The following is a 24931-nucleotide window of genomic DNA, read 5'->3' as shown; positions in this document are numbered from 1 at the left end:
GGGCACCCTCTACCTACAATGGCCCTGTGTCAATCAACACTTTCTTGGTTCTCTCTGATCTTTGTGGCAGGGTCAGGGTTGCAGACAGTCCTTCAGAGTCCTGCTCCAGCTTCCTCTCACTGTAGTCCCGCCCTGTAATGAAATCCATCCCTGTCCCCATCTGACCAATACATCTCTTATGGGAGGGAAGGCTTTTTGGAACAGCTTCTGATCCAACATGGTGGGAGCAAGTCCTGGCTTTCCAGATGGCCCAGATCAATAACTGCCATATGGACCTTATGCTTTTTTGTGCTCTCTGTTCAAAAAAAAAAAAAGGTAACTAGAGCAAAGTATATGTGAGTTTCCCTTGGTTTTCCTGAATAAGGGTAGAGGGAAAAACCAACTAACGAACCATCACTTCTAAATCATATCTGTCATAGCTATAACAACCAAGGGACTCTGTAAAATCTACTTACAGCCAACTCTGCAACCATCAGCGATTTCTCCTGCTTAGGAGAACTAGATGCTTCGGCTCCTGATATTCAGGCCATGCCAAGTGTTTGGGGGCACCAACAGGGCTGGGACAAGAAGACTGGGGAAACTGGTATATTTGAAGACTTTTCAGCCAGATGCAACAAAATACCTTTGAGTATAAACAATTATATTTATAGTACCCCAGAAGGTACATATTCTTATCTCCACTTTATTGGATAAGGAAACTGAGGCTCAGAGATGCCTGTCTGGATCCAACATCCTTGCCAAGTTTTTAGGTTTTAAGCTTGTAGTTTCTTCTAACACATTTGCAGTGTTTATGCTGGTGGCTGGGAGTCATGGGGCCCTCAAAGTCTCCAGGCATGGGCTGAATGGAGGTAGGGTCACTGTCCCCTGATGTGTTCCCAGTGTGAGTTTATAATCCCACCTTAGAATGGCTTTGAGTAATGGCAAAGAGCAGCACAGAAGTCTAGAGCCAACTGACAACACAGTCCCTTCTTCCCCATGAACTGTGAACTGCATCATTTAACAACCCTATTTCCTGCTTGCTAAGGTTAAAAGTTAGAGCCATTTAATAACACACCACTGAAGACACCATACCTTTTGCAAGTAAATGAAGGGAAGTGGCTTGCTGAAGACAAACAGGGAAGCAGATTTTCGCTGGTCCCCCATATTCAGTTTAAACCATTGCTCTGGTGCTAAGTCCACCAAATCTGGGGGTGCCCCCAGCCCACCCAGCCGGCTGCTCCCTCTCCTCCCCTGGGATGTCCTCCCACCCGGGTCCTAAGGTTGACAGCAGGGAGCACCGGGAAAGAACTTGTTAGTCACGCCTCTCTCCCACGTTTGATTTTGCTGCTTCCTGTATAGAGATTGTAGATGAGAAGGAGTGAGAAGACCAAGATAGCAAGGGAAGGAGAAAAGCCAAGGAAAGGGAAGGAAAGAGAGTTAGGGCCAGACACCCTGGAGAAGGCCCAAGGGGAGTGGTGCCTGACCCTACTTCCTTTGTACTGATGAAGGGCTTCACAGCTCTCAGGAAAGGGATGGGGAACTGGATCCAAAGAAAAGAAATTCATCAGTTCTCTGAGAATTCAGCATGAGGCAGAGGCTTTCTGTTTGTTTTTGTTTTGTTTTGTTTTGTTTTGGCAAGGAAGAAGCAAATGCAGCACTTTGCTTATTTCGGATGGGTGCTGTGAGCAGCAGCGGGGGGGCCTCCACTGGCCTGCTCTCTGAAGATGGTGATGGGGACTGTGTGTGTGGTCGCCATCAGGAGACGCTAAGGAGTTCACATTGGGGGAAAAAAGCTTTACTTGCCACGTGAATGCGTAATTGGAAAGTTGAGTGGATCTGAACTTTAACAGTGCTGCTAATCCACAGTATACACACCACGCTGGTACCATTTAGAAACACAGCATGTCTTATGTGTTGTTAATATCCAATTTTATCTTATCTGACCCCTGCATTTCTCAGCCTTGGCAGGCAACACTAAGAGACCTTTTCTTTCCTCAGTGACTAAATGATTGTGTATTTGGACTGTCTTTGGGATGGCGGTGTGTGCATGAGTGTGGCTCACATGGGCATGGGCTACGTGCACTCACATGTATGAGCTGAGGGAGGGGGTCAGTCTTCCCATGGATACATGTGGCCACAGGCTCTGGGTGAACCCCCTAATCTCTGCTTACAGTAGCATCACTCAGGAAGGGAGGCAAGCACACAGTTTTTGTCCCCTAGGCCATCTACCTGACTGCTTCAATTGAACTTCACTCTGCCCTTACATTTTGCTCACTCTTCTCCCACCCTTGAATCAAATGAAGGATCTTTTCAACTTAGCTTCAAATTACCCTTCACGTTTCCAAGCCTAGTTCCTGAACTGTTTTCTTGTCTGCACTTGACTTTGTGTTCATATCTGCCTTCTGTTCTTTGGATGCTGAAGGAACACCATCTTATTAGATTTTTTAACACACCTCTCACTCCGAGTGTGGTATAATGGGAAAAACAACACACACACACAAAACACTACTGCATCAGAAGCCAGGAGCTGCGCTCTGCTGCTAATTAGCTCATAAGTGTGGGCAAATATCTCTACCTCCCTCGGGCCCCAATTTCCTCCTCTGTTAAATGAGGGGATTGTATGAGTTGATTTGTAGGGTTCTCTCTGGCCCCCTGCTTCTAAACCTTTCTTCACATGACTTTCTGTGGTTTGAACTGCTCTAACAGTGTCCACTTTGCAACAGGGCACTTTAGTTACCCGTTGTCCCTTACAGCCTAAGGGCTTTTGCAGACAGTTGCTGTGGATTTTTAATACACTTTGAACAGTGCCCAGAACACATGGGGAGTGCCCCATTCACAGGGCGACTACACCTTGTTGATGTGTTGGTTCAATATCAGTTCAAATTATTAATAACAAAGAGTAATGAATAACAACGCCTTAGTCCTTACATATCGTCTTTTGCCCAAAGATATCAAAGTGCAATTTATGAAAATCCATTTTTAATGAAATATTAAGCAGTTTCTATTTATCCTGACCCAATGGGTTTACAAGGTCTCTATTTTTCTCCCTGCATCTCCCCTATTTATAGCTAGTAAACGCTATCATATATTATACATCTTTATGACTTTCTCAATGCTTCTGTGGTTTTAGAATCATCCTTCATATGTTTTCTGATCAAATTCACTGAGATGGATTCTTGGCTTCCAGTCTAGGCATTGCAAGGTAAGGGGTTGTGTGCATGGGAAATGACGCCAGGAAACTGGTTTTATTCCCTATTCCCTGATGACTCACTGAATCACTATAGGCAAATCAATAAACCTTAGATACCTTGGTTTCTCCTTCAGGAAAATAAAGTCGATAATAGGCTTGCAGATAGACACTTAAGTTTACTGGCCCTCCCTCCAAGGCTTGCATAGCACCCAGGACAAATGTTAGCGTGTAAGCCAAGTTACAAGTAACAAGTGGGTCTTTGCACAGGTGGGAGAGTTTAAGTTCTAAAAGCCATGACTACTCCCAAGTTCCACCTTCAGGCCAACAATTTTTAGACGACAACTTTGCAGTGAGGTGTCTGAGAAAAATCGGTGGGTTGCCTTGTATGTTATACTCAGATAGGAATGTTAACATCTGCTTTAGAAGCTGGATGTCACAGAGGACATACATTTTTTATTTATTTAATTTTTTTATTTTTGAGATGGGGTCTTGCTCTGTCACCCAGGCTGGAATGCAGTGGCACAATCTTGGCTCACTGCAACCTCTGCCTCCTGGTTTCAAGCAATTCTCCTGCCTCAGCCTCCCTGGTAGCTGGGATTACAGGTATGCGCCACCATGCCTGGCTAATTTTTATATTTTTAGTAGAGACAGGGTTTCACCATGTTGGCCAGGCTGGTCTCGAACTCCTGACCTCAAGTGATACGCCTGCCTTGGCCTCTCAAAGTGCTGGGATTACAGGTGTGAGCCACCATGCCTGGCCCATTTTTTATTCGTTTTAAAAGAAAGATCTTAGTATGGATGTTTACTACCCAAAGGAAAATCACAAGTATGTTCAAGGTGACCCTAGCTTTCTGATTCAAGTGTTGATTATGTTGTAATTATTAAAAATATATGTGTGTGCGTGTTTAAAAAGAGCTAAGTTGAACAGAAAGATTTCTTCAAGTGCATCTCTGCAAACCAAGTTTAAAAAGCAATTCAGGGCACAAAGTGGTCTGGATAATCCATTTGGTGCCTCTCTGAATTCTGAATATAATCCAGCATTTTTCAATTGATTCTTGAGACCTCTGATTTCTTTTCAGTAGCACAGAACCTGAAAACCATCAGCATTTACTGAATTTTCTGATTTGCACCTCTAGGGGAGGGGGGGACCTGCCAATTAAATCAGCTGCTCTCCAGCATCCCAGTTTGGTTGTTATCTACACTCCCAGGCAAAGAAAATAGTGCATTTTGACCATTCCTGTGGGTCCGCAAGGCATGGACAATATAATTCAATGTAATATATATTCTATAATATTTTATATATATAAAATATTTTATATATATAATATATAATATATATATTATATATAATATATATATATATATAATATATATATTATATATATAATATATATAAATATATATTATATATATAATATATAAATATATAAAAATATATAATATTTTATATATATAAAATATTATAGAATATATATTCTATAATATTTTATGTACATAATATATAGAATATATATATTCTATAATATAATTACATATATATATAATCTAATAAGAAGCATCCAGCCAGAACGCATCACTGATGGTTTCTGAGGCCATCTCAGAACATTCTCTCTGCTTCCCACCCCATTTCTAGTCACAGTCACCTCTTCTTTGCTGACCCCTCCTTAAGTTGTCTTTGAAGAACATGCAGTGACTGACATAGCTGAGGACAGTGAGCTTTGCAGCCTTCCTACCTTCTAGGCCTCTAGGCAGAGGAATTTTCTGTCCAGCCTAAAGCCTTTTCCTATATACCATTCATCTTTGCTATCAATACCCATGTGCCAGGACAGTGTAGATGCTACCCGTCATCATGCCTGCCTCTGGGGCCTAAGATGAAGATTCTGTCCAAGTGTTTGAGCTCCTTGGAGGAGAGACACGGCTGGCTGTTTCACCCTTCCCAAATGAGGCGGGCCCTTTGGCGGACAAAAACAGTCTCTCCTTACGTGCACCACCTCTCATGTGCGTAGGGCTTCAGCGTTCAGCTTGCACACTCCCATCTCTTCATTACCTATGGTGTGAACTACTGTTTACTTCTATTTTGCTGTAAATATCTGAAGTCAGCCAGCTCCAGGGACTGCAAAGAAAGCAGGGAAATATTTCCAAGACAGCGCAGTGCTGGAGCCCTGGGGTAGACATTGTGCATGAGCTGTTCCTCTTCTTTTTTAAAATAAATATTTCTCTCCACTAATAAATGTTTCATTGCCTCCAAAGTTCTCCCTTTCAATGTACTTGGCACAGACACTCAAGAAGGAGGAAAACAAAGCAGGCAGAAGAGAAAAGTGGCAGGAACACAGGGCAGAGGCTGGGGGAAACCAGAAACATGTTTTTAAAACTAGTGTCAGGAACAAATGTGCTGACTCATCCACTCACCCTGACTGCGGATCTGTGTGTCCTCCCTCTGCCACCCCCTTCCCTTGCATCTGCTCTAAAACCAGCTATTGGGTCTACACGTAAAAATAAATTGCTAATCAATGAATGCCATCCTGTTTAATTAATTTGTTGCACAAAACAGTCAAGTAGGGGGAGGGAACTGTTGCAATGGGGGGTAAATGACATGAAGGCAATGGGCTTTTTTTGTTGTTTGTGAATCATGGTCCTGATCTTTCTCCTTTAAAACTCCCCTTTAAAGACAATTTAAAAACTTGTTTTAAAGCTTCTTTCATTCCAGTGGATGTGGGAACTTAGCCAGATATAGAGTCAGAGGCATGTGTGTGTGTGTGCACGTGTATACATTACATAGATATATGTATATATATATAAAAAGAGAGAGAGATTAAGAGAAGGTAGGGATGCCGGTAGGCAAAGAAGCTGTCTAACAACCAAATGCACATTTAGGACTCTGATGACCTCTGCTCTCATCCTCCTTCACTTTCGGGCTGTTTTTGTCATCAGGCAGCTTTCCTACATGAAGGAGGAGACAGAGGCACAGGGGCGGCTGCGTTCTGGGGGGCGGGGATGTGCGCATCCCCATCTGTGTGGGCCTGCGGGGCTCGCTAGATTTACTGCGGGATTATGTTACCCCCATCGAGACGCTGAGCCCTGGAACACAGCATACTAACAGGATTAGGGTTTCAGGATTTGAGACAGGAACGCATCAGGGAGGAGCGGGGAGGAGGGCAGCTCAGGGGTGGGGCTGGAGAAGAGCAGGCGGGGGAGGAACACAGGATCAGAGCAATGAGTGGGCTTGGGGGGAACGGCCAATGTCCTCCTAGGAAGACGGAAGGAGAAACTCGGACATTCTAGGACATTCTAGCTGGGTGGGGTGGGCCCTCCACCCCTGGAAACCTCCTAACACAGATATTTGGGTTTTCTTAAGGAGGCGCCTTTAACTCCCAGGTGGGGAGAGATTGAGGGAACGGGGTGAGGTTCCAGAGACCTCTGCCACCTGCCTGCCTCTTCCGGTGGAGGCTGGGGCAAGGAACATGATTCCTCGGCCCAAGCAAAATCACAGCGCCCTTCCACATCCCCTCTGTGTGCTCCTTGTCACTGGCCTCTGTGCACAGCCGGGGCCTGGGAGTTTAACATCAAGGCTATCAGCGCCAGGGAGGCGCGCCTCAGCTACTGGAGACAGTTCAGCACCCGCAGGAGCTGGGTGACGCTGGCCGCGGGAGCCTGATAGAGAAAAGGTTCAAGCTTCTGTATAATGAAATTTTCCCCTGAGCTTCCTAAGTGGAGAGGCTAAAGGTCTGAGCTCATCCCATGGCAAATGGATAAGGGACAAACTTAATTACCTAGGGCACTGGATTCTTCTTCGTTATAATTGAGGGGGTCAGATAAACTGAAGGACTTGAACTTGGAAGGGGTATCAGCCCCCTTCAGAGCACACACAACCATGGTTAGATGATGCTGTTCTATCCACGACTTCTGAAGGCTGGAGCCCATTACAGTGTGAGGTATTGTCCTAATCTCATATACAACAAACAAAATTACTACCACAAAAGGAATAAGGGGAAGCCCATCATCTGCCAGGAGGTTTTTTTAAAAAAGGATTTTCCTGAAAACTGAAATGATCAAGTGGAGGCATAATTGCATCCCTAAGAGAACAGTGAGGCTGGGATGGATGACATTTATCTGAGGCAGCTCAATGCAGGCCCCATCAGATGCAGGGAAAGGTCTGGATGACTTATCGTGGTCCATTCCAGGCCTATGATTTTAAAAGAGGCCCATAAATATCCCATGGGGCCTTCTTACTTTTTAAATTGATAACTTGCTTCTGCTCAAGAAGAGCTTTGTGGGTCTACTCCATTAATTATATCCGCAGAGAGCCTTGCATCTACAGATCTCAAGGTGCTTTGCTGATAGCAGCCGCAGCGCCATTCCATTTGGACTGGGTGGAAACACTGAGGCGTGGAGCCACCAAGAGATATTTCCAAGGTCACGTGGTGCCCTGTTTAAGAAGATCTGAAAATAGACATCATGTGCCTCTAGCTGTTAGCCAACTGATTTGAGGGTTTGGTTTTCTGACACCACTCTTTCTGTCCTCCCAAGTCTCTGATTTAAAAATGATTTGTTTTAATTTAGAAAATAAATATGGGATAGAGGATTTTTGAAGTGGAGTGTTTATTTGTTTTGAAGGGATGTGGCCAAATCAAACAAATGGCAACTCCTTTCAACTCTCCATCCTCATGATTCTGTGGTGAAGCCCAGCTCCACAACAATGAGCCTAGTGGGTTAAGCCATGTACAGGCTCATCCTGCATGCAGAACTTCACTGAAGAGGAGGCTTTCCAGGAAAATGTGTACCTCTCAGTCCTTGGGCTGAACATGTAGGAAGCCAATTTCCCTCAAGATGAAGAGTAAGGCCTAGGCCGGATTGTGGAGAGCACCAGTCTGGACATCCAAGTCTGGTGACCAGGCGCCATCCATGGAGGCTCCAGTTTCCTAGTCCCTGCAGCAAGGCACTTAATCTCTAAGAGCTTCAATTCCACAGTTGTGAAACTGTGAAATTCTCTAGTGGATAAGCTGGTGCCTGAGGATTTTCTGAGTCCCTTGGAGGTCATCCTTACATTAATGTGATGAGCTCAGTGCATTCCTTCCACTCCTTGTGGGGTAATTCTGAAAATTCTTGGACCCAAGTCTTACCTCATCCCTATCTTCACCCATCCATCCCCGATCTGACCAATAGCATGCATTTGGCACCCCACAGACTTTCTCTTTTAGCCCAGATTTCTTCCAAATACATCAGAATAGCCCAGAAACACTGTGACTAACCAGAGCTATGTCAACAAGGGAGATCCCCACGTTTACTGAATGAGGGGGAACTGAAGATAAGGGCTTTCGCCTAGACAAATAAGGGCAATAGTCTCTCTCCCATGTCCTGTCACCAGCTGTGGTTCCATTCCCCAGGCACAGCCTATCCCCAGTGCAGAATCATGGAATCAGCATCTCAGGAGGGCAGGACCTAGACCAAGACCTTGTGCCCCTGAGCTCTTCCCATTGCTCTCCATGCACCCCTCTTGCTATGTATGTACATAATTGTGCCTATAATTACATAAACATACATGAACCTTCTACTATTGTATTAACAATGCCATGTCTGCATCTAGGGTGTTATTAATATAGCTGGGGAAACCAAAAGCAGTAATTTCTGCTTGTGGTTTCTGAAGAAATGTATGCAAAGCAATTTGTATAATCTAAGGGAGCACGTGGGTTGGATATGGGTTCCATCAGGCAGATGAGCTCTCTGCCTTGTGTTTATGCCATAAATATACATAAGGCGGACCCGCCCTGTATGAGAATCAGAGGTTCCATATTTATGGCATGTGGAATTGGATAAAGATTTGGGATGTGCTGTGCATGTGGCCTGTGTAACCAGGCTGCATTTGCCAGGAGGAGGCTGGCAATGCCCCAGCAACAGTGTGACTGACCACTTTCTCACAGGCGACCTCATGATGACCTGTTGGATGGGAAAAGACCAAGAACACGCTGCTCCCTGGCTAGGGGAGGCTGGAAAAGAGTTCCTTAGTCTTCCTCACCCCCTGGCAGTAAGAAGGAAGGCATTCTTTCAGAGGCCTAGGCCTTGTCTCAGCCCAGTCTGGGTCCACATTGTAAACAGTGTTTTGCAAAGACATAGCACAGCCCTCCCCCGCCACCTTGAGTGCTCATTAATCTTGTTTTTCTCTGACTTCCCCAATTCCCTGGTCTTTGGTATGCTGCATTGCTGTTGACAGTGACCAGGGAGTTGAAATTGAGTTCCCACATTTCTGTCCCAAATGTCACTATTCCCTCTTCCTTCCCTGCACACTGGGAAGGCATTTGCAAACCTTCCCTCTGCTCTGCAGAGCAGAGCAGAGCAGAGCAGAGCAGAGCAGAGCAGGCGTTTGCCTTCATCTCTGCTTTGCTTTTCTGCTAACTCCTGTTGTCTGAATTTCACTTTCAAGCCCACCACTTAGCACCAGTTAGCTTGGCACAGTGCCCACCATCCAGCAGCTACAAAGAGAAACTCAGTGGTGGCACTCGGCGTGGACGAAGCCTCTTCCTCCACTGCCCCCGAGTCCCTCCCCAACCCCCACCTCCCCCCATGGCATCAAATCAAACTGCGGCAGACTTGACAAATCTATTTGGCACGGTTCACTCAACTACTTCAACCCCAACAGCCCAGAGAGCTGCACTGACGCGCCGTGAATGAGGGGGAATCTGCATATTAAATACAGATATCTGAACGAAAGATCTGCTAATGAAGGGGCAGCTGAGACCATCCTTGCAGGGGAGACAAGGAAAGCCCCTGGGTGCCCACCACACCCGCAGTGGGGTGAAGGAGCTTGGAGAGTGGGGCGATGCCTAATTGGCAGGCTCTCCATTTTCCTGCCTCCTTCTAAGTACACAAAGGATGAATTTCTAATGGGGAAGAGAAAGGGCTTTTCCTCTGCCCCAACTCCGTTTATTTGGGCACGACTAATTCAGTAAAACAAAAACGAAAACAAAAACAAAAAAAAAACCTCTCAAGTTACCCCTTGGCTCCTGGGGAAATCAATCTAGCCAAGTGGGGAAAGAGGAGGCAAAAGAGAGAGAATATATCCACTATGAAAAAGTTGAGAAAAATAATTCTGAAAACAAGAAAGCTAAATTCAATTTCAGGAATATCTTTCCTGAAGAATGAATACCGGGGATAAAGCCAGGGAGGACAGCATTCTATGAAAATGTGCAGTGCTAAGGTATTTCCAAAAGCAGATTTCCTACAAATGATGTTTTAAATAGCATCCTGGTCCATCTGCATGCTTTTAAAACAGCTTATGCTACAGTATCCCTCTGGGCCCATGCCGCTTAGTCATTGCGCCTGGACAGGGAAACAATCAGGTGAGCCCCGCTCCTCTCCCCGGGGACCACCCCTGCCTGGCTTCTGGCCCTCGTCTGCTAGCTGAGCTTCCGAGATCTACCGGTTTATAATTGAAAAGGGTGGGGTGGAACCAGGTGTCAGCCCCCAAGCTCCTGGTACCCAGTGTCAATTCAGGCTGGCCATTCCCGACAGATGCTTGGCAAGTCTTTCTGAAACCAAGTCAGTGGGAAACCAGACCTGGCCTGGCGCATCTTTCAATTGCTAAGTACCTCACTTTCCTTATCGTGGAAATCGGGCAATTGTGTGCATGTGTGTGAGATACCTGGTAATATCCAGAGGCCATGGTTTTCAGATGAGTGGTGCCCCGTTACTATGGTGATTTTGATTTTTTAAAAATCTACTCCTTTTCCCATTTCCCAAGTGAGACTGCCAACATCACAGTTCAGAATTTTCTGGGTCTAAGGTTTCCAGCCGCACCAGCCAGAGCAAGCTGCCTCGGGGCAGTGACAGGGGCTGAGGAGATTCCCTTTGGAAAAGATCTTTGGCCTCCCTAGGCTTGGCCACATGTGCCCCATTTTGATGATTCACACACTGACAGACCAGGGCTTGGTGGAACTGTAATGCTACAGGAGAGACCCTCTTCCTCCCTCCCTACCTCCTTTTTAGGGAAGGAGAGGCAGCCCCTAGGAATCCCCCGGACATCACACTCTCCTTCCAGACCTCTGCACCAGCTCCTGCTTTGCAGGGGGCACCATGCCCTGTGTTCCCATCACAGATACCCCAATCCCACCAACACAAGCCCCTGGCTGTTTGCAGTAAGCCCCCATGGGCTGAGTGTGCTGTGTATATACACATAGAGCCAGCACATCGCACGTGCCAGCTGCAGACCCAGAATGTCATGTGTCTTAAGAAAGTGGAGTGCCAGACATTCATCCATATGTATACAACAAAAGCCCCGCATCACCCACACAGACCACACCTCCGGGAGCCGCAGACGCAGGAGGCACCAGCAGAGAGAATTCAATGCCTCGCCGCTAAGCATGATTGCCAGTTCAGAGCCCATCCCCAACAAACTGAATTTCTCCTCATTATTTATGGTCCTCTTTCTTCTCCAGGACACTGTGATTCCCTCTCAGGATTTGTGCCCTTTCATTTCCAGAGCTCGGTAACTCCTGAACTATAGTATCATGTGGTTTTGTGATTGTTAACCCAGCATATGGAAGGGACTCAGGCCATAAATGTTCAGTGAATCCTGTGTGGGGAGAAGTGGACTGGGGCTGCATTTTCTCCTTCATTTGAAGTCAGAGAACACTCTGCAAGCTCTCTCTCTCTGCTGTGCAAGATGCAACAGCAACTGGCTGTCAGAGCAACAGTGTTTTCCAATCGCTTTAGCCTAAGAGAGAAGATTTTCAAGGCCAGCACGACCCTTGCCTCCATCAATTATCTGAGCCTGACTACACAAGGCCCTCTCTCCTGTAGGAGGTCGGCTTAAAGCTCCCCTGATCCCATCCCTCTTGCCCTGGTTCAATGTGCCTTTAAGGTAGGATCATGGATTTACCTTGTGGTTTTTGCCATGCCGGTACACCATCCAGTCCTCTCCATTAGTGCTGACTTCCAGCTTGTAGGATTTGACATAGTAGCCATTATGTGTTTCCCTGGAAATCGCTCCCTGTGTTGCGATGGCCGTGAGCATGGTTAAAAAGCGCAGGTCCACCTGGGGAAGAGAGGGCTGGAGTAAGAGAACACCATTCTCGACACAGGGCAGTGTCTTGTTTTTTTCCAAAGGACACAATCATTAGACTTTGCTCCCAACCTGTATCTGTGATTCACTGAGATGTGCTTGTAATTAGTAGCAGTTTGCAATTCCAATGGACGATTAAACTCTCATTATCTTACACTAAATCAGACACCTTGAAAAGTTAGGTTATTTTTCTTTTTTCTCTCTTTTGCAAACATGAAGGGACAATACTCAATTTTTCTCAATCATTGAACATCTAGAGCTATAATCCCTTCTTAGTAAATGATGGCCTGCCTTGGACCATGGAAGCAGATGCTGCTTTAAAGAAACGAGGTTGAATCTACTCCACTCTACTCCTGTCCAATTCAATCCAGTTCACTTATAATGCCCTAGTTCCAAAAGTCACACTCATAGAGGCATCCCCTCCCCACACCCTCTCGCTCCATTGTGTATTTAGTTGCGCAGGTCACAGAGGGGTCAAAGGGCATGTAGAGTCTGCCCAAGCAATTAGGCTTATGCACCAAGGCCTGACCTTTTGCTCCATGAGGAGGATGGCCAACATTTTAAGGTACTTCCCCTCCCACAATTCCAAACCCATTTGGAAATTGCTGGATGTCATTCCTTTGCTGGCCATGGTGTTTCTTAATGGCAGTCTCCAAATGACCAAAATGTAGCTAGCACACACTGGCTAAATTCAATTCAGTAAGCACTTATTGGTGACCTACAATGTGCTCAGTATTACTAAACATTCGAATAAGTACACATGGCCGTCTACACGTATGAGAAACAGGTGGATGGCAATAGGAGACAGTGTATGATTAAGGTCAAAGATAGGGGATGCCAGTTATACAGAACTTTCTGGAAGTTTTGCAGGCTGAGAGGAGATGGATTTTTGGAGAGGCAGAGAGAAGAGACAATGACAAATGGCCCCAGGGCTTGCTGTTAGAACCTCTGTGGACTCCCTGGAGTTTCTAAGTGGTCTTTCTCCCTTTCCTGTTGTCTGCTTTGCAACATCCTTCTTAGAGCAGAGGTCACTGTGTCGCATCAGAGCTAGGACAGGCTTGTCAGTGGGTCACAAGGCTCTCTTACGTGTGTCATAAAAGCAGTCACTACTCTGGTGTGGAACTAGTAGCTTGCTTTTCCCCTGTTTACTTCTTCCCAGGGGATGAGAATTGGAGCAGTGTGCAGTGCGGGAAGATTACTCAACATGAGCTGCAAGGTTTATTCAGAATAAAGCAAACAATGGTCTGAAGAGATGCTGCTGAGCATCTGGGCGCCTTGAGTTCTGTTCCTGGTAGTGACATTTTCCTGTGTGTTCTTCTGATAGCTCTGTGCAAAACCTTCCTGGCAGGGCTCTCTCCAAATAGCAAAGATCATGAGAAGCTGTCATGTGCAGCTAGCACCTCAACAAACCTCCCCTTAGGAGAATGCCCCCATGTCCTTGATGCCTCCCTGTGCCAAGAATGAGGAAGATCCAAACAGCTTATAGAATGTTCCTTGGATATCTATAGTGATAGGGCAAACAGCATCCTGGCCAAACAACTTCTCCTCAGGCCCAGTAATCTCCACAAGGGCAGGGGCAGGCTCCCTCTGATCAGCGTATGCCAGCATGTAACCCAGTGCCTGGCATACACATCTGTCTGGATGAATGGAGTTCTCAGGTATGCTGTGTTTATTTTCTTTGTGTCCTCTGTCTACTGTATTTGAGGAGCTACCCCAGCAATACATACACACTCTGCACATCCTCTGGTGTCTGCACAAGTACCTGGAGATACTCCTTGTTGGAATCCAAGTTGGGGGTCCAGCCATTGTCATCACCATGGAGCCGGCTTTGTTGAGGGGTCCACCTCCCATCAGAGTAGGTAGAGGAGGCACTGATCTGTTCATTAGCAATCCGGCCAGACTCCATGCCCAGGGGAACATTGCACTGAAAGTCTGGGGAAAGGAGACGGTCAAATGCAGAGTTAGGCCTTCCAACCTCATACCCCGGGATCCCCCAAATGCTGCCTCCCTTCTAGGGACAAGTCCTTGCAGGCACTTCCTCATTTAAAAGACCCTAATTATATGCTCAAATTTAAAAACAACTACACCAAGTTATAAAAACAACTACACCAAGGGAGCTTGACAACCCCTCTGGCTCTGAAAGAAACTAAATGGGACCTAAAAGAAATCAGGCTATGGATAAATAAGAGAATCATCATACAAATTAAAAATACAATCTAAAGCACAAGAATTGTTACTGCTGCAGGCTACAGATGCCAGATGCACCATTACTGCAATACAGGTAAATGTGAGATAGACTCGTGGCGATTTGGGTGAGCTGATACGTCGTGGGAAGCCTGCTTTATTAGTAAACACCCAGGAGGCACTTTTGCTTCTTTCTTTTTTCACTCAACTGTCTTCTGAGTTCTGGCACAGAAGACAGACATTACAAAGCATAAATACTTGTCTTTGGGAAATCTCTCCCTGAGCACATGCATGTCACTCTCTATTCCCCTGCACCACCTGTCTGGACAAATAGACCCAGAAGTCACTTACTCTGGCCCTGTGCTGTCAGTTGCATTGCTGTCCTTCCATGAATGCCATGAACACTGATCGATATGTGTGTGTGTATGTGTCTAAGATGGGCCAGCAATCCTTATCAGGTATCAACCTATTCTTTACTCTGTGACTGCACTGGCCATTCACGGGACCTGGTGCAATTTGCCATACTGTTTCTTTGTCACTCAATCTTCAGAAGCTCTTTGATGAAAACACAAATGCAAAACCCAGCAACCTTCCTGCAGGCCAGGCTGCCGTGTCTGTAGTTATATATATGGTGAGTTGTCTGCAATCAGGGCAGGATTTCCATAGCTTGAAGCATTCTTAAAAGTACTTCTTTAGTCTTTAAAGTTATTTGGGGCTGGACATGGTGGCTCACACCTATAATCCCAGCCAAGGCAGGCAGATCACTTGAGGCCAGGAGTTCGAGACCAGTCTAGCCAACATGGCGAAACCCCACCTCTGCTAAAAATACAAAAATTAGCTGGGCATGGTGGCACATGCCTGTAATTCCAGCTACTCGGGAGGCTGAGACATATGAGAATCGCTTAAACCCGGGAGGTGGAGGTTGCAGTGAGTTGAGACTGAGCCACTGCACTCCAGCCTGGGCAACAGAGAGAGACTCTGTCTCAAAAAAAAAAAAAAAAAAACCAAAAGTTATCGTTTGGGTTTTTAAGTAGAAATGGCAGTATATTTGAAACACATGTCCAAGAGCAGCTGATTTGAAGATGTTGCTCAGTGCTGAGGGACCTCAAGTTCCACTGCAGCTGCAGTCAGAGTGATAGTTTTTAATTCCTTGCTTGGTGCCTGGCACATACTAGAAGCTCCACAAACTATCTTTGGTGGAAGGGTGAAGTCCAAGTCTAAGCAGTTGTACCAATCTAGTCAGGAAAACATTACCCAGGCCCAGAGATGGTTAATGTCAAAAAATACAGAGAAAGAGAGGTTTAAAATGGTTCAGTTTTGTGACAATGGCCCCTGAGATTTTGAGAGGGAAAAAAATGGCCACAGACTAAAAAAATGTTAGCGCAGGAGGGGCCCTGTATAGATCATCCTAACTAGCATCTCTTTCATTCATAGATGAGGAAACTGAGGTATGAGATGGTACCATGACTTTCCCTGAAAATATCTAATTCTTGTTACACACATATATATATTTTTTAAAGAAATAAGCACCCAGATTGAAATGTGTTCTTTTCTCATCAACCTCTTCCTGGCAAGAGGATGTGGGCGCCTCTAAACTCAGATGCCACCATAAATTCCGTAGAGTTCCTATCTCCTCTCTCATAGAGCTCAGCCCCTCTTCACCTGTACACCCTCACAGCCCTGATGGAAGGACAGGACAGAGGTTCCCAATCAGCCAACTCACTCTCTAGCGGCTCTTGGTGGACCAGGTAGTAACGCGCAGAGAAGCCATCCTTGGCCACCGCCATGTCCGTGTGAAAGGTCAGGGAGAGGATCCCCGTCGATGAACGAAGTTCAGAGGGTGTTTTGGTCCCACAGTACTTGCCAATCAGGGGGCCAACTGGACATTCAAGACAAAGAGAAGTCAGTGGAAATCAAAATGTCAAACTTGGTTTTCACTCCGTTTTCCCTTCCCCTCATTGCATTTTATTCAGTGGAGCAGACTTTGTACATCTTGCCATAAAAACCAAAGATACGTTTCAAGAACAATAGCTAATATTTTTCTTGCACATTAAAAAGCACGTTCACTTTTTCATTAAAAAGGTACAGGCCGCTTTCACTGGCTTCATTCTGTTCTCAGTGGCCTGGAAGATGAGCTGGAAAAGTATCGTTACAATGTCTGTTCTACAGAGGAAGAAACTGAAGTTTGGAGAGCACATGTGATTTCTTTATTCTTACTGCTAGGAAATAGCAGAGCTGGGCCTCCAACCTAGGTTTTCTGACTAAGTCTTGTGCTTTACCCGGGAAATGAAATTGCTCTTTTTGCTTAGTTATCAAGTCTCCTTTATATTAGAAAAAACTTACAATGACTACAAAAGTGAAAGATTTGTTCCTCTCCAATGCTGATTAGACCCAAGATCTATGTTGGTCTTCACCTGCGAAGTACTGGTGGCTCTTAGCCTTGGGTGATGTATCTTTTCAATATTTATGACTATATTAATAATAATTTTAAAATTATAGTAATAATGATGATGATAGCAGCTAACTTAACACAGATAAGACACAGATAGGGTAAGGAATTTGTCTGAGGTTGCACAGCTGGTGAGTAGCAGAGCCAGGAGTTAAGCCCGGCCAGTCTGGCTCTGGAGTCCTTCTGTTTGGTCACAGGGGTTGGCCACCGAGCCACCTTCTATCCTGACAATTTGGAGTAGAAATGAACACTATAAGTTTTCTCATCCTTTCCAAGTGTCTGTTTAGTCTCCTATCCTTTTCTAAAGAAATATTTCCAAGAAAGTAGACAGCCTTCCTGCAATTTCTCTCAAGCTATCCTTAGTGAAGGGGAAGAAGAGAAAGACACCATGGGTCATATAAGAACTCATAGGAGCTTCGAAGTCTTTATTCTTCCTCTTTATCATCACTAAAGCAATTAACAGGCAAAGGCCAAGCTACTGAGGAATGCCTCATGACATCACTCACCATGTGGAATGCCATCCCAGATGTCCAGCCAGTCGTACTTGCAGTCCCCCTCTCCCACCTGCAAAGGGTCATGCTCCAGGTCAAAGATCAGGAACTGCAGGATGATCTCCATCTTGGGTTTGGCCAGGATGGTAAAGGTGCAGTCCAAGTTGTGTGGATACTTCTCAGGAAACCCAGGAGATTCGATGGTCCCGTTGGGGCTTGTGAAGTTTTTTGAGCAATCTTCAGAGCCTGTATGTAAAAGAGAACTGTAGCACTAAGAAGAAGATGCCTTTCTTCGTGGCCTCTGTCACATGGGTTATTTAAATGTTTGGCCCCAAATCCCCCTACTCTTGAGGTTTTTGTTGCCACTGGAGTGGCCCTTGAAGCAACATACTCTTCACATGCACGTTTCAAGCCCTCATAAATTAGGGAGGCACAGCTGGCTTGCCCTACATGTTAGAGTGAGAGCAGCAATTGAGGAATTGGGGAGTGGGGTGGGGGTACAGAGAAGTGGTGTGGTGTGTGTGTGTGTGTGTATGAGAGACAGAGAGAGAGAGAGAGAGAGAGAAAGAGGGATTCTCTTGAAAAGAGGAACAGAGTCTTCTTTCTCAATTACTCAGCTGCTCACTCCAGAAATGTAAGTTATTTCAATCCTTAAGGAAGCCTTGCTGATTGCCAGCAGGGAAAACAATGTTACCCCTTATTTATTGCTGACCTCAACACTAGCCCCTATTGTACCACAGCCAACGAAGTGCCCCCTTCTCCCTCCAAGATCCAAGGTGCCTCAGGGGAGGGGCAAAGGGGAGCTTGGGTCTCATTCATGTCATGACTATATTAAAACGAGCTGCTCTGTAGTGGTCGGACAATTAACAATCGATGTTTTTAGCTGGTGGATCACAGCAGGCCGTTGGGGATGTTAAAGGCCGCTCCGGCAACAAGTTTGGAAAAATGCAGCAGTGCACTGACATTTGGAAGGCTTCTGGCTCCTTTGTGGTGTGGATGGCCTTGTTTCTCTCCTGAGCTCTTGTGTCTGCTTTCTTGGGACGCAAGAAGGCATCCCGATTAAATGCGGCACACATTCGCATCCTGGTGCAAGCTTGGATGGCAGCAGGAGCAGGAACAGCTCATAAGAGGATTACAGCCACCCTATCTCTTAATGCCTCTAGGTGGAGTCATATTAAAAGGGTCCTTGTGCTTTAACCAGCCACCATTTGCCAGGGCAGCACCACAGATGGGTCCCGGGAGCACTGCAACCCAGACCTATGGACCCACGGAGCACAAGCTCATGCACATTCACGCGACGAATGAAAATGCTGGACAATTAGAATTGATTTCACTCGTTATGTTCAGATTTTAAGAGAAGAAAAGGAAGCAGGATTTTTGAGGAGGATAATAGACACTCTAAGCATAAAAAACACAACCAACCAGAAATACTCGATAAACTAGGTGTTTACTGGCAGGAAGTGTCCTCTGGGACTCACACCGAAATATAACTAGGTGATGTCAATACACTGATCTGAGCCTGCAGCGATGCCTTTATCCACAGCTCCTGTAGGAGGCCTCTCATTGAGTCTTTTTATTGATGACAGCTTTCTGGAAAGAGGTAAATGTCTGATTTGGAAGAAGTGCCATGCAAATAAGTCAGGATGGAGGAGTTGCAACTTTCTTCAGCACCAGACAGAAAATCCCAGTATCTCCTACCTATCCATCCATCACTTCCTACTTTCCGCCTTGTGCTGTGCTTTGGCAGGGTAGGGACTAGGAACACACGAGGGCAAGGGCTAACCTTTGCATGGGTTCTGTGGAGGCTCTAAGCAGCGAATCTCAGAGGCTCTGCACCCCATCATTCATATGCATGGCAGCAGCAGGGCAGGCCCAGAATTTTCAATGGGCAGCTAGTCCTGGAGGGATGAGCTGGGGCCGCCTCCCCCAGCTTTGTTTATGATTGGGCTTCAGACTCCTGAGGGCCTCCTCAATGGCCCGGGATGAGGCAATTCAGCAAAGCCAAGCCAGCTGGCGGGTCTTCAGGGGGCCAAGAGGAATTTTGAAAAGGTTAGAGTTTATGGCTGCTGTGCAGCATTCTTCATGCGGGCCACTCAGCTGAGCCTCACACATGGTTGGGAGGAAATTAACTCCCTATTCACTTCTTGCTTGAGAGCTAGAAAAAGCATCCTGACATGCCCTCTTAGAGCTTGCTCTATTGTCATTCCCTTAGAAGGCAAGGGGAATGTCCACCCCCCTGGGAGTGGGGAATTTTCTGGCGGCATCTTTCTTTGGTTCCTGTCATTGGTGGGGCACAAGTGCTTCCACGATGGACATCTAGTGAGTCTAAGAGAAGCTTGGAGAATGTGAAATTCGAAAGTATCCATAGTTCCCAGGGTTTTGAGCTCCTGCATTTGACTGAAAAGAAACTTCAACCTTAGGTACTTAAGGCAAAAAAAAAAAAAAAAGCATTTCTGATATATGGCTATAAATGGGTATATCCTTTGGCTTATTTTGAAGGCGGTGGAAAAACTTTTGTCCAGTTTTATCTATTTTTATGCAGAAAAACCAAACCTGTCTGTTAACATCATGCATTCATCTCTAATCATACCATCTCACAGTTTGCAGCATCACAAAAGCAGCTGAATAGCAGATGCCAGGAAGAGATCTCAGAAAAGGAGGCAGAAGCTGGCTGGCTCTTGCAGACATCTGCCTTATCCAAGATCCTTTTCTGAGATGTGTTAGAAGGTTTAAAGGTTAAACGAAGAACTCAAGTCAACAAATACTCAAGCCCACTCAAGGCTAAGATTGTCCACAGAAGCTGGGGGATTTGGGTTGCAGCGAATGATTTCATAGGAAAGGACTCTGCTATGAAAAATGTCCACTCTGTTTTTCCGCTGTGAATTTTACAATAACTCTGCAAGTAGAAGAATCTATAGGTATCAAGACATTTAAAACACGGTGGATTTACCCAAAGCTGAGTTTGCCTTCCCCGCAGAAGGTGAATCCACTTCCTGAATTCAGGAAGTGGAGGCAGTAGGCACTCCGAGTTTTCTCTACCTCTGTGAATGACCCCAGAAATGTCAGTTTCTGAAGTGTCACGGGCAAACAGGAAAGAAAACCTGATCTTGAACTTATGGTTAAAGGAGCTTCTGGAAAAAACCAAACACACACACACACACACACACACACACACACACACACACACACACATTTTCCACTGATTTTGTTTTCAGTGTGACATTTTACGTTTAAAAATTCCTTTCTTTTTCTCTTCTGCTCACGATATCTTGATTTGAGATCTTTTAAGTATGTAAGTTGTTCTGGCTTACCCTTTTAAATGTAGACAGTCTGGTAACATATAGAATCTTTTATACACCACTGCACTTAGGGCAGACATGAACCTTCCATGCCAGCCACATGCCCTGGTCTGCACTCACACTGTGGGTCGTACAGCAGAGCCTCACCAGGGTAATGTACCATCGAAGGCTTCTAGAGCCCTCTGTATGGCTATTTGCGTATCTGTGTTTACAGTTTCCCCTGCTTCTTCCCCTCTATGAATCCGACTAGCAAACATAGCTGTGTTTGTTTGGATTTCTTCAGCATGTCCACCCATTTCTTTCATGTTCTGTGGATGACGTAAACTTTGTATATTTTCTCTCCTGACTCCAACAATGGAAATGTGGGTATAGGACAAGGCACCTGCATGAATGCTCATTTTTCTAAACTTCTCTGTTTTGAATTTTGCTCCCTTGTACATTTCTGCACCTTATACAAGGTTGACTTTTTTTTTTTTTTTTTGAGATGGAATTTCGCTCTTGTCGTCCAGGCTGGAGTGCAATGGCATGATCTCGGCTCACTGCCACCTCCACCTCCACCTCCTGGGTTCAAGTGATTCTCCTGCCTCAGCCTCCCAAGTAGCTGGGATTACAGGCACGTGCTACCACACCCAGCTAAGTTTTGTATTTTCAGTAGAGACAGGGTTTCACCATGTTGGCCAGGCTGGTGTCAAACTCCTGACCTCAGGTGATCCGCCTGCCACAACCTCGCAAAGTGCTGGGATTACAGGTGTGAGCCACCATGCCCGGCATATATAAGACTGACTTTCATGCGGACAGTTGCTCTTCCAGCAGCAGGCGGGTATGATGGAAGGTACAAGTGGCCCTGAGAACTCTATGGGCTCTCATCTGCTTTCTCACATTGCCAGGAGTGTGGCTGTTGTTGGCAGGGCTTTCTCTTACAATCTCTTCACTAGGCAACCGCAATCCTTAAAGCAGGCCACCCCATTTCTCCAAGCTGAAGCCACCTAGCTCTGTTGGCTGGCACCATTGTTTCTAGGCAGTTCACAGACTTGTTGCTTCATTTGAAATCCTGCTTCGGCATGTCCTCAAGACAGCAATGTTGAATTTATGATACCCTCTTACATGGTTTATCTTTTAATATCCTCCTTTCAAATTTGCATGATGGATAGAGTGAACATTGACTTTTCCTGTGGCTTTCTGGAGAATGTGGCACAATGCTTTGTGAAATACTAAGCTGGGTGGTGTGAGACCAAGGCTGAGTTTTCATGGCCCTGCTCACCCTTGTTCTGACTTTCCTTGGCCAGCTTCCTGGAAGATCTTGCTTGGAGCTGTTTTCCTTTCATGGCCGGCCCAGTGCAGCCGAGTGGCAGCATTAGCACTAGGGACCTTACTATTGAATAGATTCTCTGGAGCCCCTCGATTGCTAAGCCACTTGACTGCTCCCCCATTTTCATAACCACCACATGTCAATTGTACCTTTACTTTGCACTTATTAATTCTGCCTCATATCATAGTTTTCCTTTCAATTTACATACATACTCATCCAATAACATCACCTGCGAATCTGTTACGTGCAAAGGGTTTGCACACCTGCCTCTCCAACCCAAAGAGAGCAAGCACCCTCTTTTATTTCTTTCTCTTTTATTCTCCCCACTGCTCAGCAGCAGTGGATTCTCCACTGGTGCTGGTGGCATTGATCTGAATTTTGCACAAGACTCAGGGGAATGTGGATCAAGCTACTCAGAGGCCTCACAACAGCTTGAGCCACTGGACACACAGATTGTCAGCCCCTGTGACCTCATCATAGTCAGGAGCATGAAAACCCAAGGCAGACAGACCTTCTTGGGACCTGTGCCCTGCAGCAGCCTGGGCTGCCACTCTTGCATGACACAGTCCCCTTGCCCCACCCCTTCATTTGATTCCACGTTCTTGTTCTCAGGCAGACAAATCCGACAAATATTTAGACAGAGTGGATATAAAAAGTGCTTTCAGCAGCTACCACTTCCTTTCAAGAACTGTTTAGTGAAAAAGAAAATATATATGAATAGTTCCCCTCACACTGAACTCAGCAGGCGCCGGTCTTGGGCCTCTTGATGACAAGGCTGACAACCTCCCCTCGAACCAGACTCCATCCACTAGTTGTAAAACTTGGGCTCCTCGGGGGAGAGGGGAGACACACACATAGATGGAAGGGGAGCCTCTGAGGAAGGGAGTGGGTGGCGGGTGGGGAGGATTGGAGGACATGCTTCCCTTAGCCTCGAGATAACAAGCTCCACACATCACAGAAGAGGACACACCACTGGGAGAGCTTGAGTGTAGCTGATGAAGTGGGGTCTTGTGAATAAAAGTCTGCTGTATTTAGTTTTGGAAATGAGCACTGGCCCATATTCTCAGGCCCTAAAGTAATCTAAGGGGGACCTGATGGAAATCAAGCAGTCAACTTAAAGCAAGTGCGGTGCCCTCTGACTCTTTTTCTGCTATTTTTTGATTGCTTTTCAGAGAGTCAAGTTCATTGGCATTTAGAGAGTAGGGGTTCAAGGGACAGAGGTGGTAACATGGACTGCCAAGGGGAATTTCTAGGAACCTTATTTTAATTTAAAAGCTATGGTGTGACCCCGTTTGGGAGGTCATGGCAAGATCTTTAGAGACTCCAGACAATGAAAAGATTATGTCCTTAGCCCCATGTAGTTCCAAATAAAGACAACATTAAACCATGAAGTAATCGTGAGAAAGTCATCAGAGTTTTGCTTTTTCCCATGAAGATGATTTTGATTTTAAAAAACATACAAAAATCCGATTCTTTCAAGAAGTGTTTTTCTGTTTGTCTAATACCACAAACAATGGCTGTTTTGACCCCCCCTCCACTCTACAGCCCACCCCCTTAAGCTGGTGGATAACCTGAGCTGGCTCTTCTTCTCAGGATGTCTCTGGGTTCACCTTGGACCTCTCACCATGCTCAAGCTGGATGACACTGTCACCCTTACCCAGTGCCTCAGCCCACTGGGTGCTGTCCCTCCTTCTTCTCTAAGACGCCCATCTCCCGGCCCCTACGTGTGACCACACTGACCTGTCTTGAAGATCTCGTAGCGCAGAGAGAAGCCTGCCCCCTGCCGGGCGTAGTCAGAGGTGAACTTGATGTAGAGCACGGAGCCCGAGGAGATGATGGTGGGCGGGGCGATGTTCCCACAGTGTTTGCCCAGGAGGTCTGCGGATTCACTGTCCCCATCCCGAATCTCGATAAAGTCATACCTGGGTGGGGATGGCACAGACAAGAAAAGATCACTCGAAGGACATGAGAAGGACCGCTGTGTCGCTCCCACTCATGTCTCTCTATTCATTTGCAGACGTTCAGGTGTTTCAGATGGATAAGCGAAGGGCACTTATGTCTGCTTGTACAGACTGGCAAACAGAGATATTGCAGGTTGTTGTGCTTTGTGAAAGCCACAGAGTGAATAAACACATGGCTGGAAGGCCTTATCTCTTGCCCACGTCAGAGCAGGAGCATCATTCTATCAAATATCACAAAACACATTTTTTTCTTCCTTCAATAGCACCATTTTTATTTCCATTATGCTCTCTCAGAATCTTAGTCTCTCCTTCTTAGCTCTGTGACATTGCAAGCTGCTGAACCCCTTTGAGCATCAATTTCTTCATCTGTAAGATGAGGATAAAAATATCCACTCCGCAAGGCTGGGGAGAAGATAGAATGAAAAAAAATATACGTAAGGGGCTAGGCACTGTGCCAGGCACACGGGGGATGTTTCAGAGACATTTGTTTATTTTCCCATCTCCCTCCAGCCCCGTTTCAATTTTCCCCTGGGCCATCCCTTCTTTAATCGTTAGTGACAAAGACTCCCCATCCGTGGGCCACCACCCTCCCTAAGATGACTCTGCGAGGTTCCCATCAGCAGTGTCTAGTCAACATGTGTTCTTAAAAGGAATCAGCCTCATATTAGATAAGGCAATAAAAATCTTTCTCCAAAAGCAGGGGTGAGTCTCCAGGGGCCCACCGTCTACGTGCACACAACTATTAGCCTCAGTGAGAGGCAGGGCAGGCTGCCCTCCTGAAGTGGAGGCCTGTGCTCATTTGAAGCACAGTCAAACTGGCCAGGGCTGGGAAGAAGGCACCTCAAAGACACCCTTGGCTCCGTTCATGGGAAGGTGCAAACATAATGCACCATTTTATCTTGACACACATTTTCCAGCCCCGTTATGTGCTCTGGCAGTCCTCACTGTGCTGCGTTTGTGCTGCTTTCTGGGCTCCCAGTTAATACTCCTGTCATAACTGCTTAGGTGGGAAAC

General features: G+C 46.0%; 1 protein-coding gene across 4 annotated transcripts in view; it reads right to left on the bottom strand.

Annotated features, from left to right (window-relative positions):
* NRP2 (neuropilin 2) overlaps window positions 1-24931 on the bottom strand; it is a 115907-nt gene that overhangs the window by 58069 nt on the left and 32907 nt on the right. For all 4 annotated transcript variants that reach the window (XM_003253975.3, XM_012501322.2, XM_003253977.3 and 1 more), the window contains 5 exons: window positions 23697-23878; window positions 17364-17594; window positions 16132-16287; window positions 13987-14156; window positions 12042-12197 (listed from right to left, as the gene is read on the bottom strand). In XM_003253975.3, coding sequence (XP_003254023.1) covers window positions 12042-12197; window positions 13987-14156; window positions 16132-16287; window positions 17364-17594; window positions 23697-23878 — 895 coding nt within the window. The remainder of the gene's footprint in view (window positions 1-12041; window positions 12198-13986; window positions 14157-16131; window positions 16288-17363; window positions 17595-23696; window positions 23879-24931) is intronic.

This window comes from Nomascus leucogenys, chromosome 22a, assembly GCF_006542625.1.
Source record: "Nomascus leucogenys isolate Asia chromosome 22a, Asia_NLE_v1, whole genome shotgun sequence".
NCBI lineage: Eukaryota > Metazoa > Chordata > Mammalia > Primates > Hylobatidae > Nomascus > Nomascus leucogenys.
This window is presented reverse-complemented; position numbering and strand designations above follow the sequence as displayed.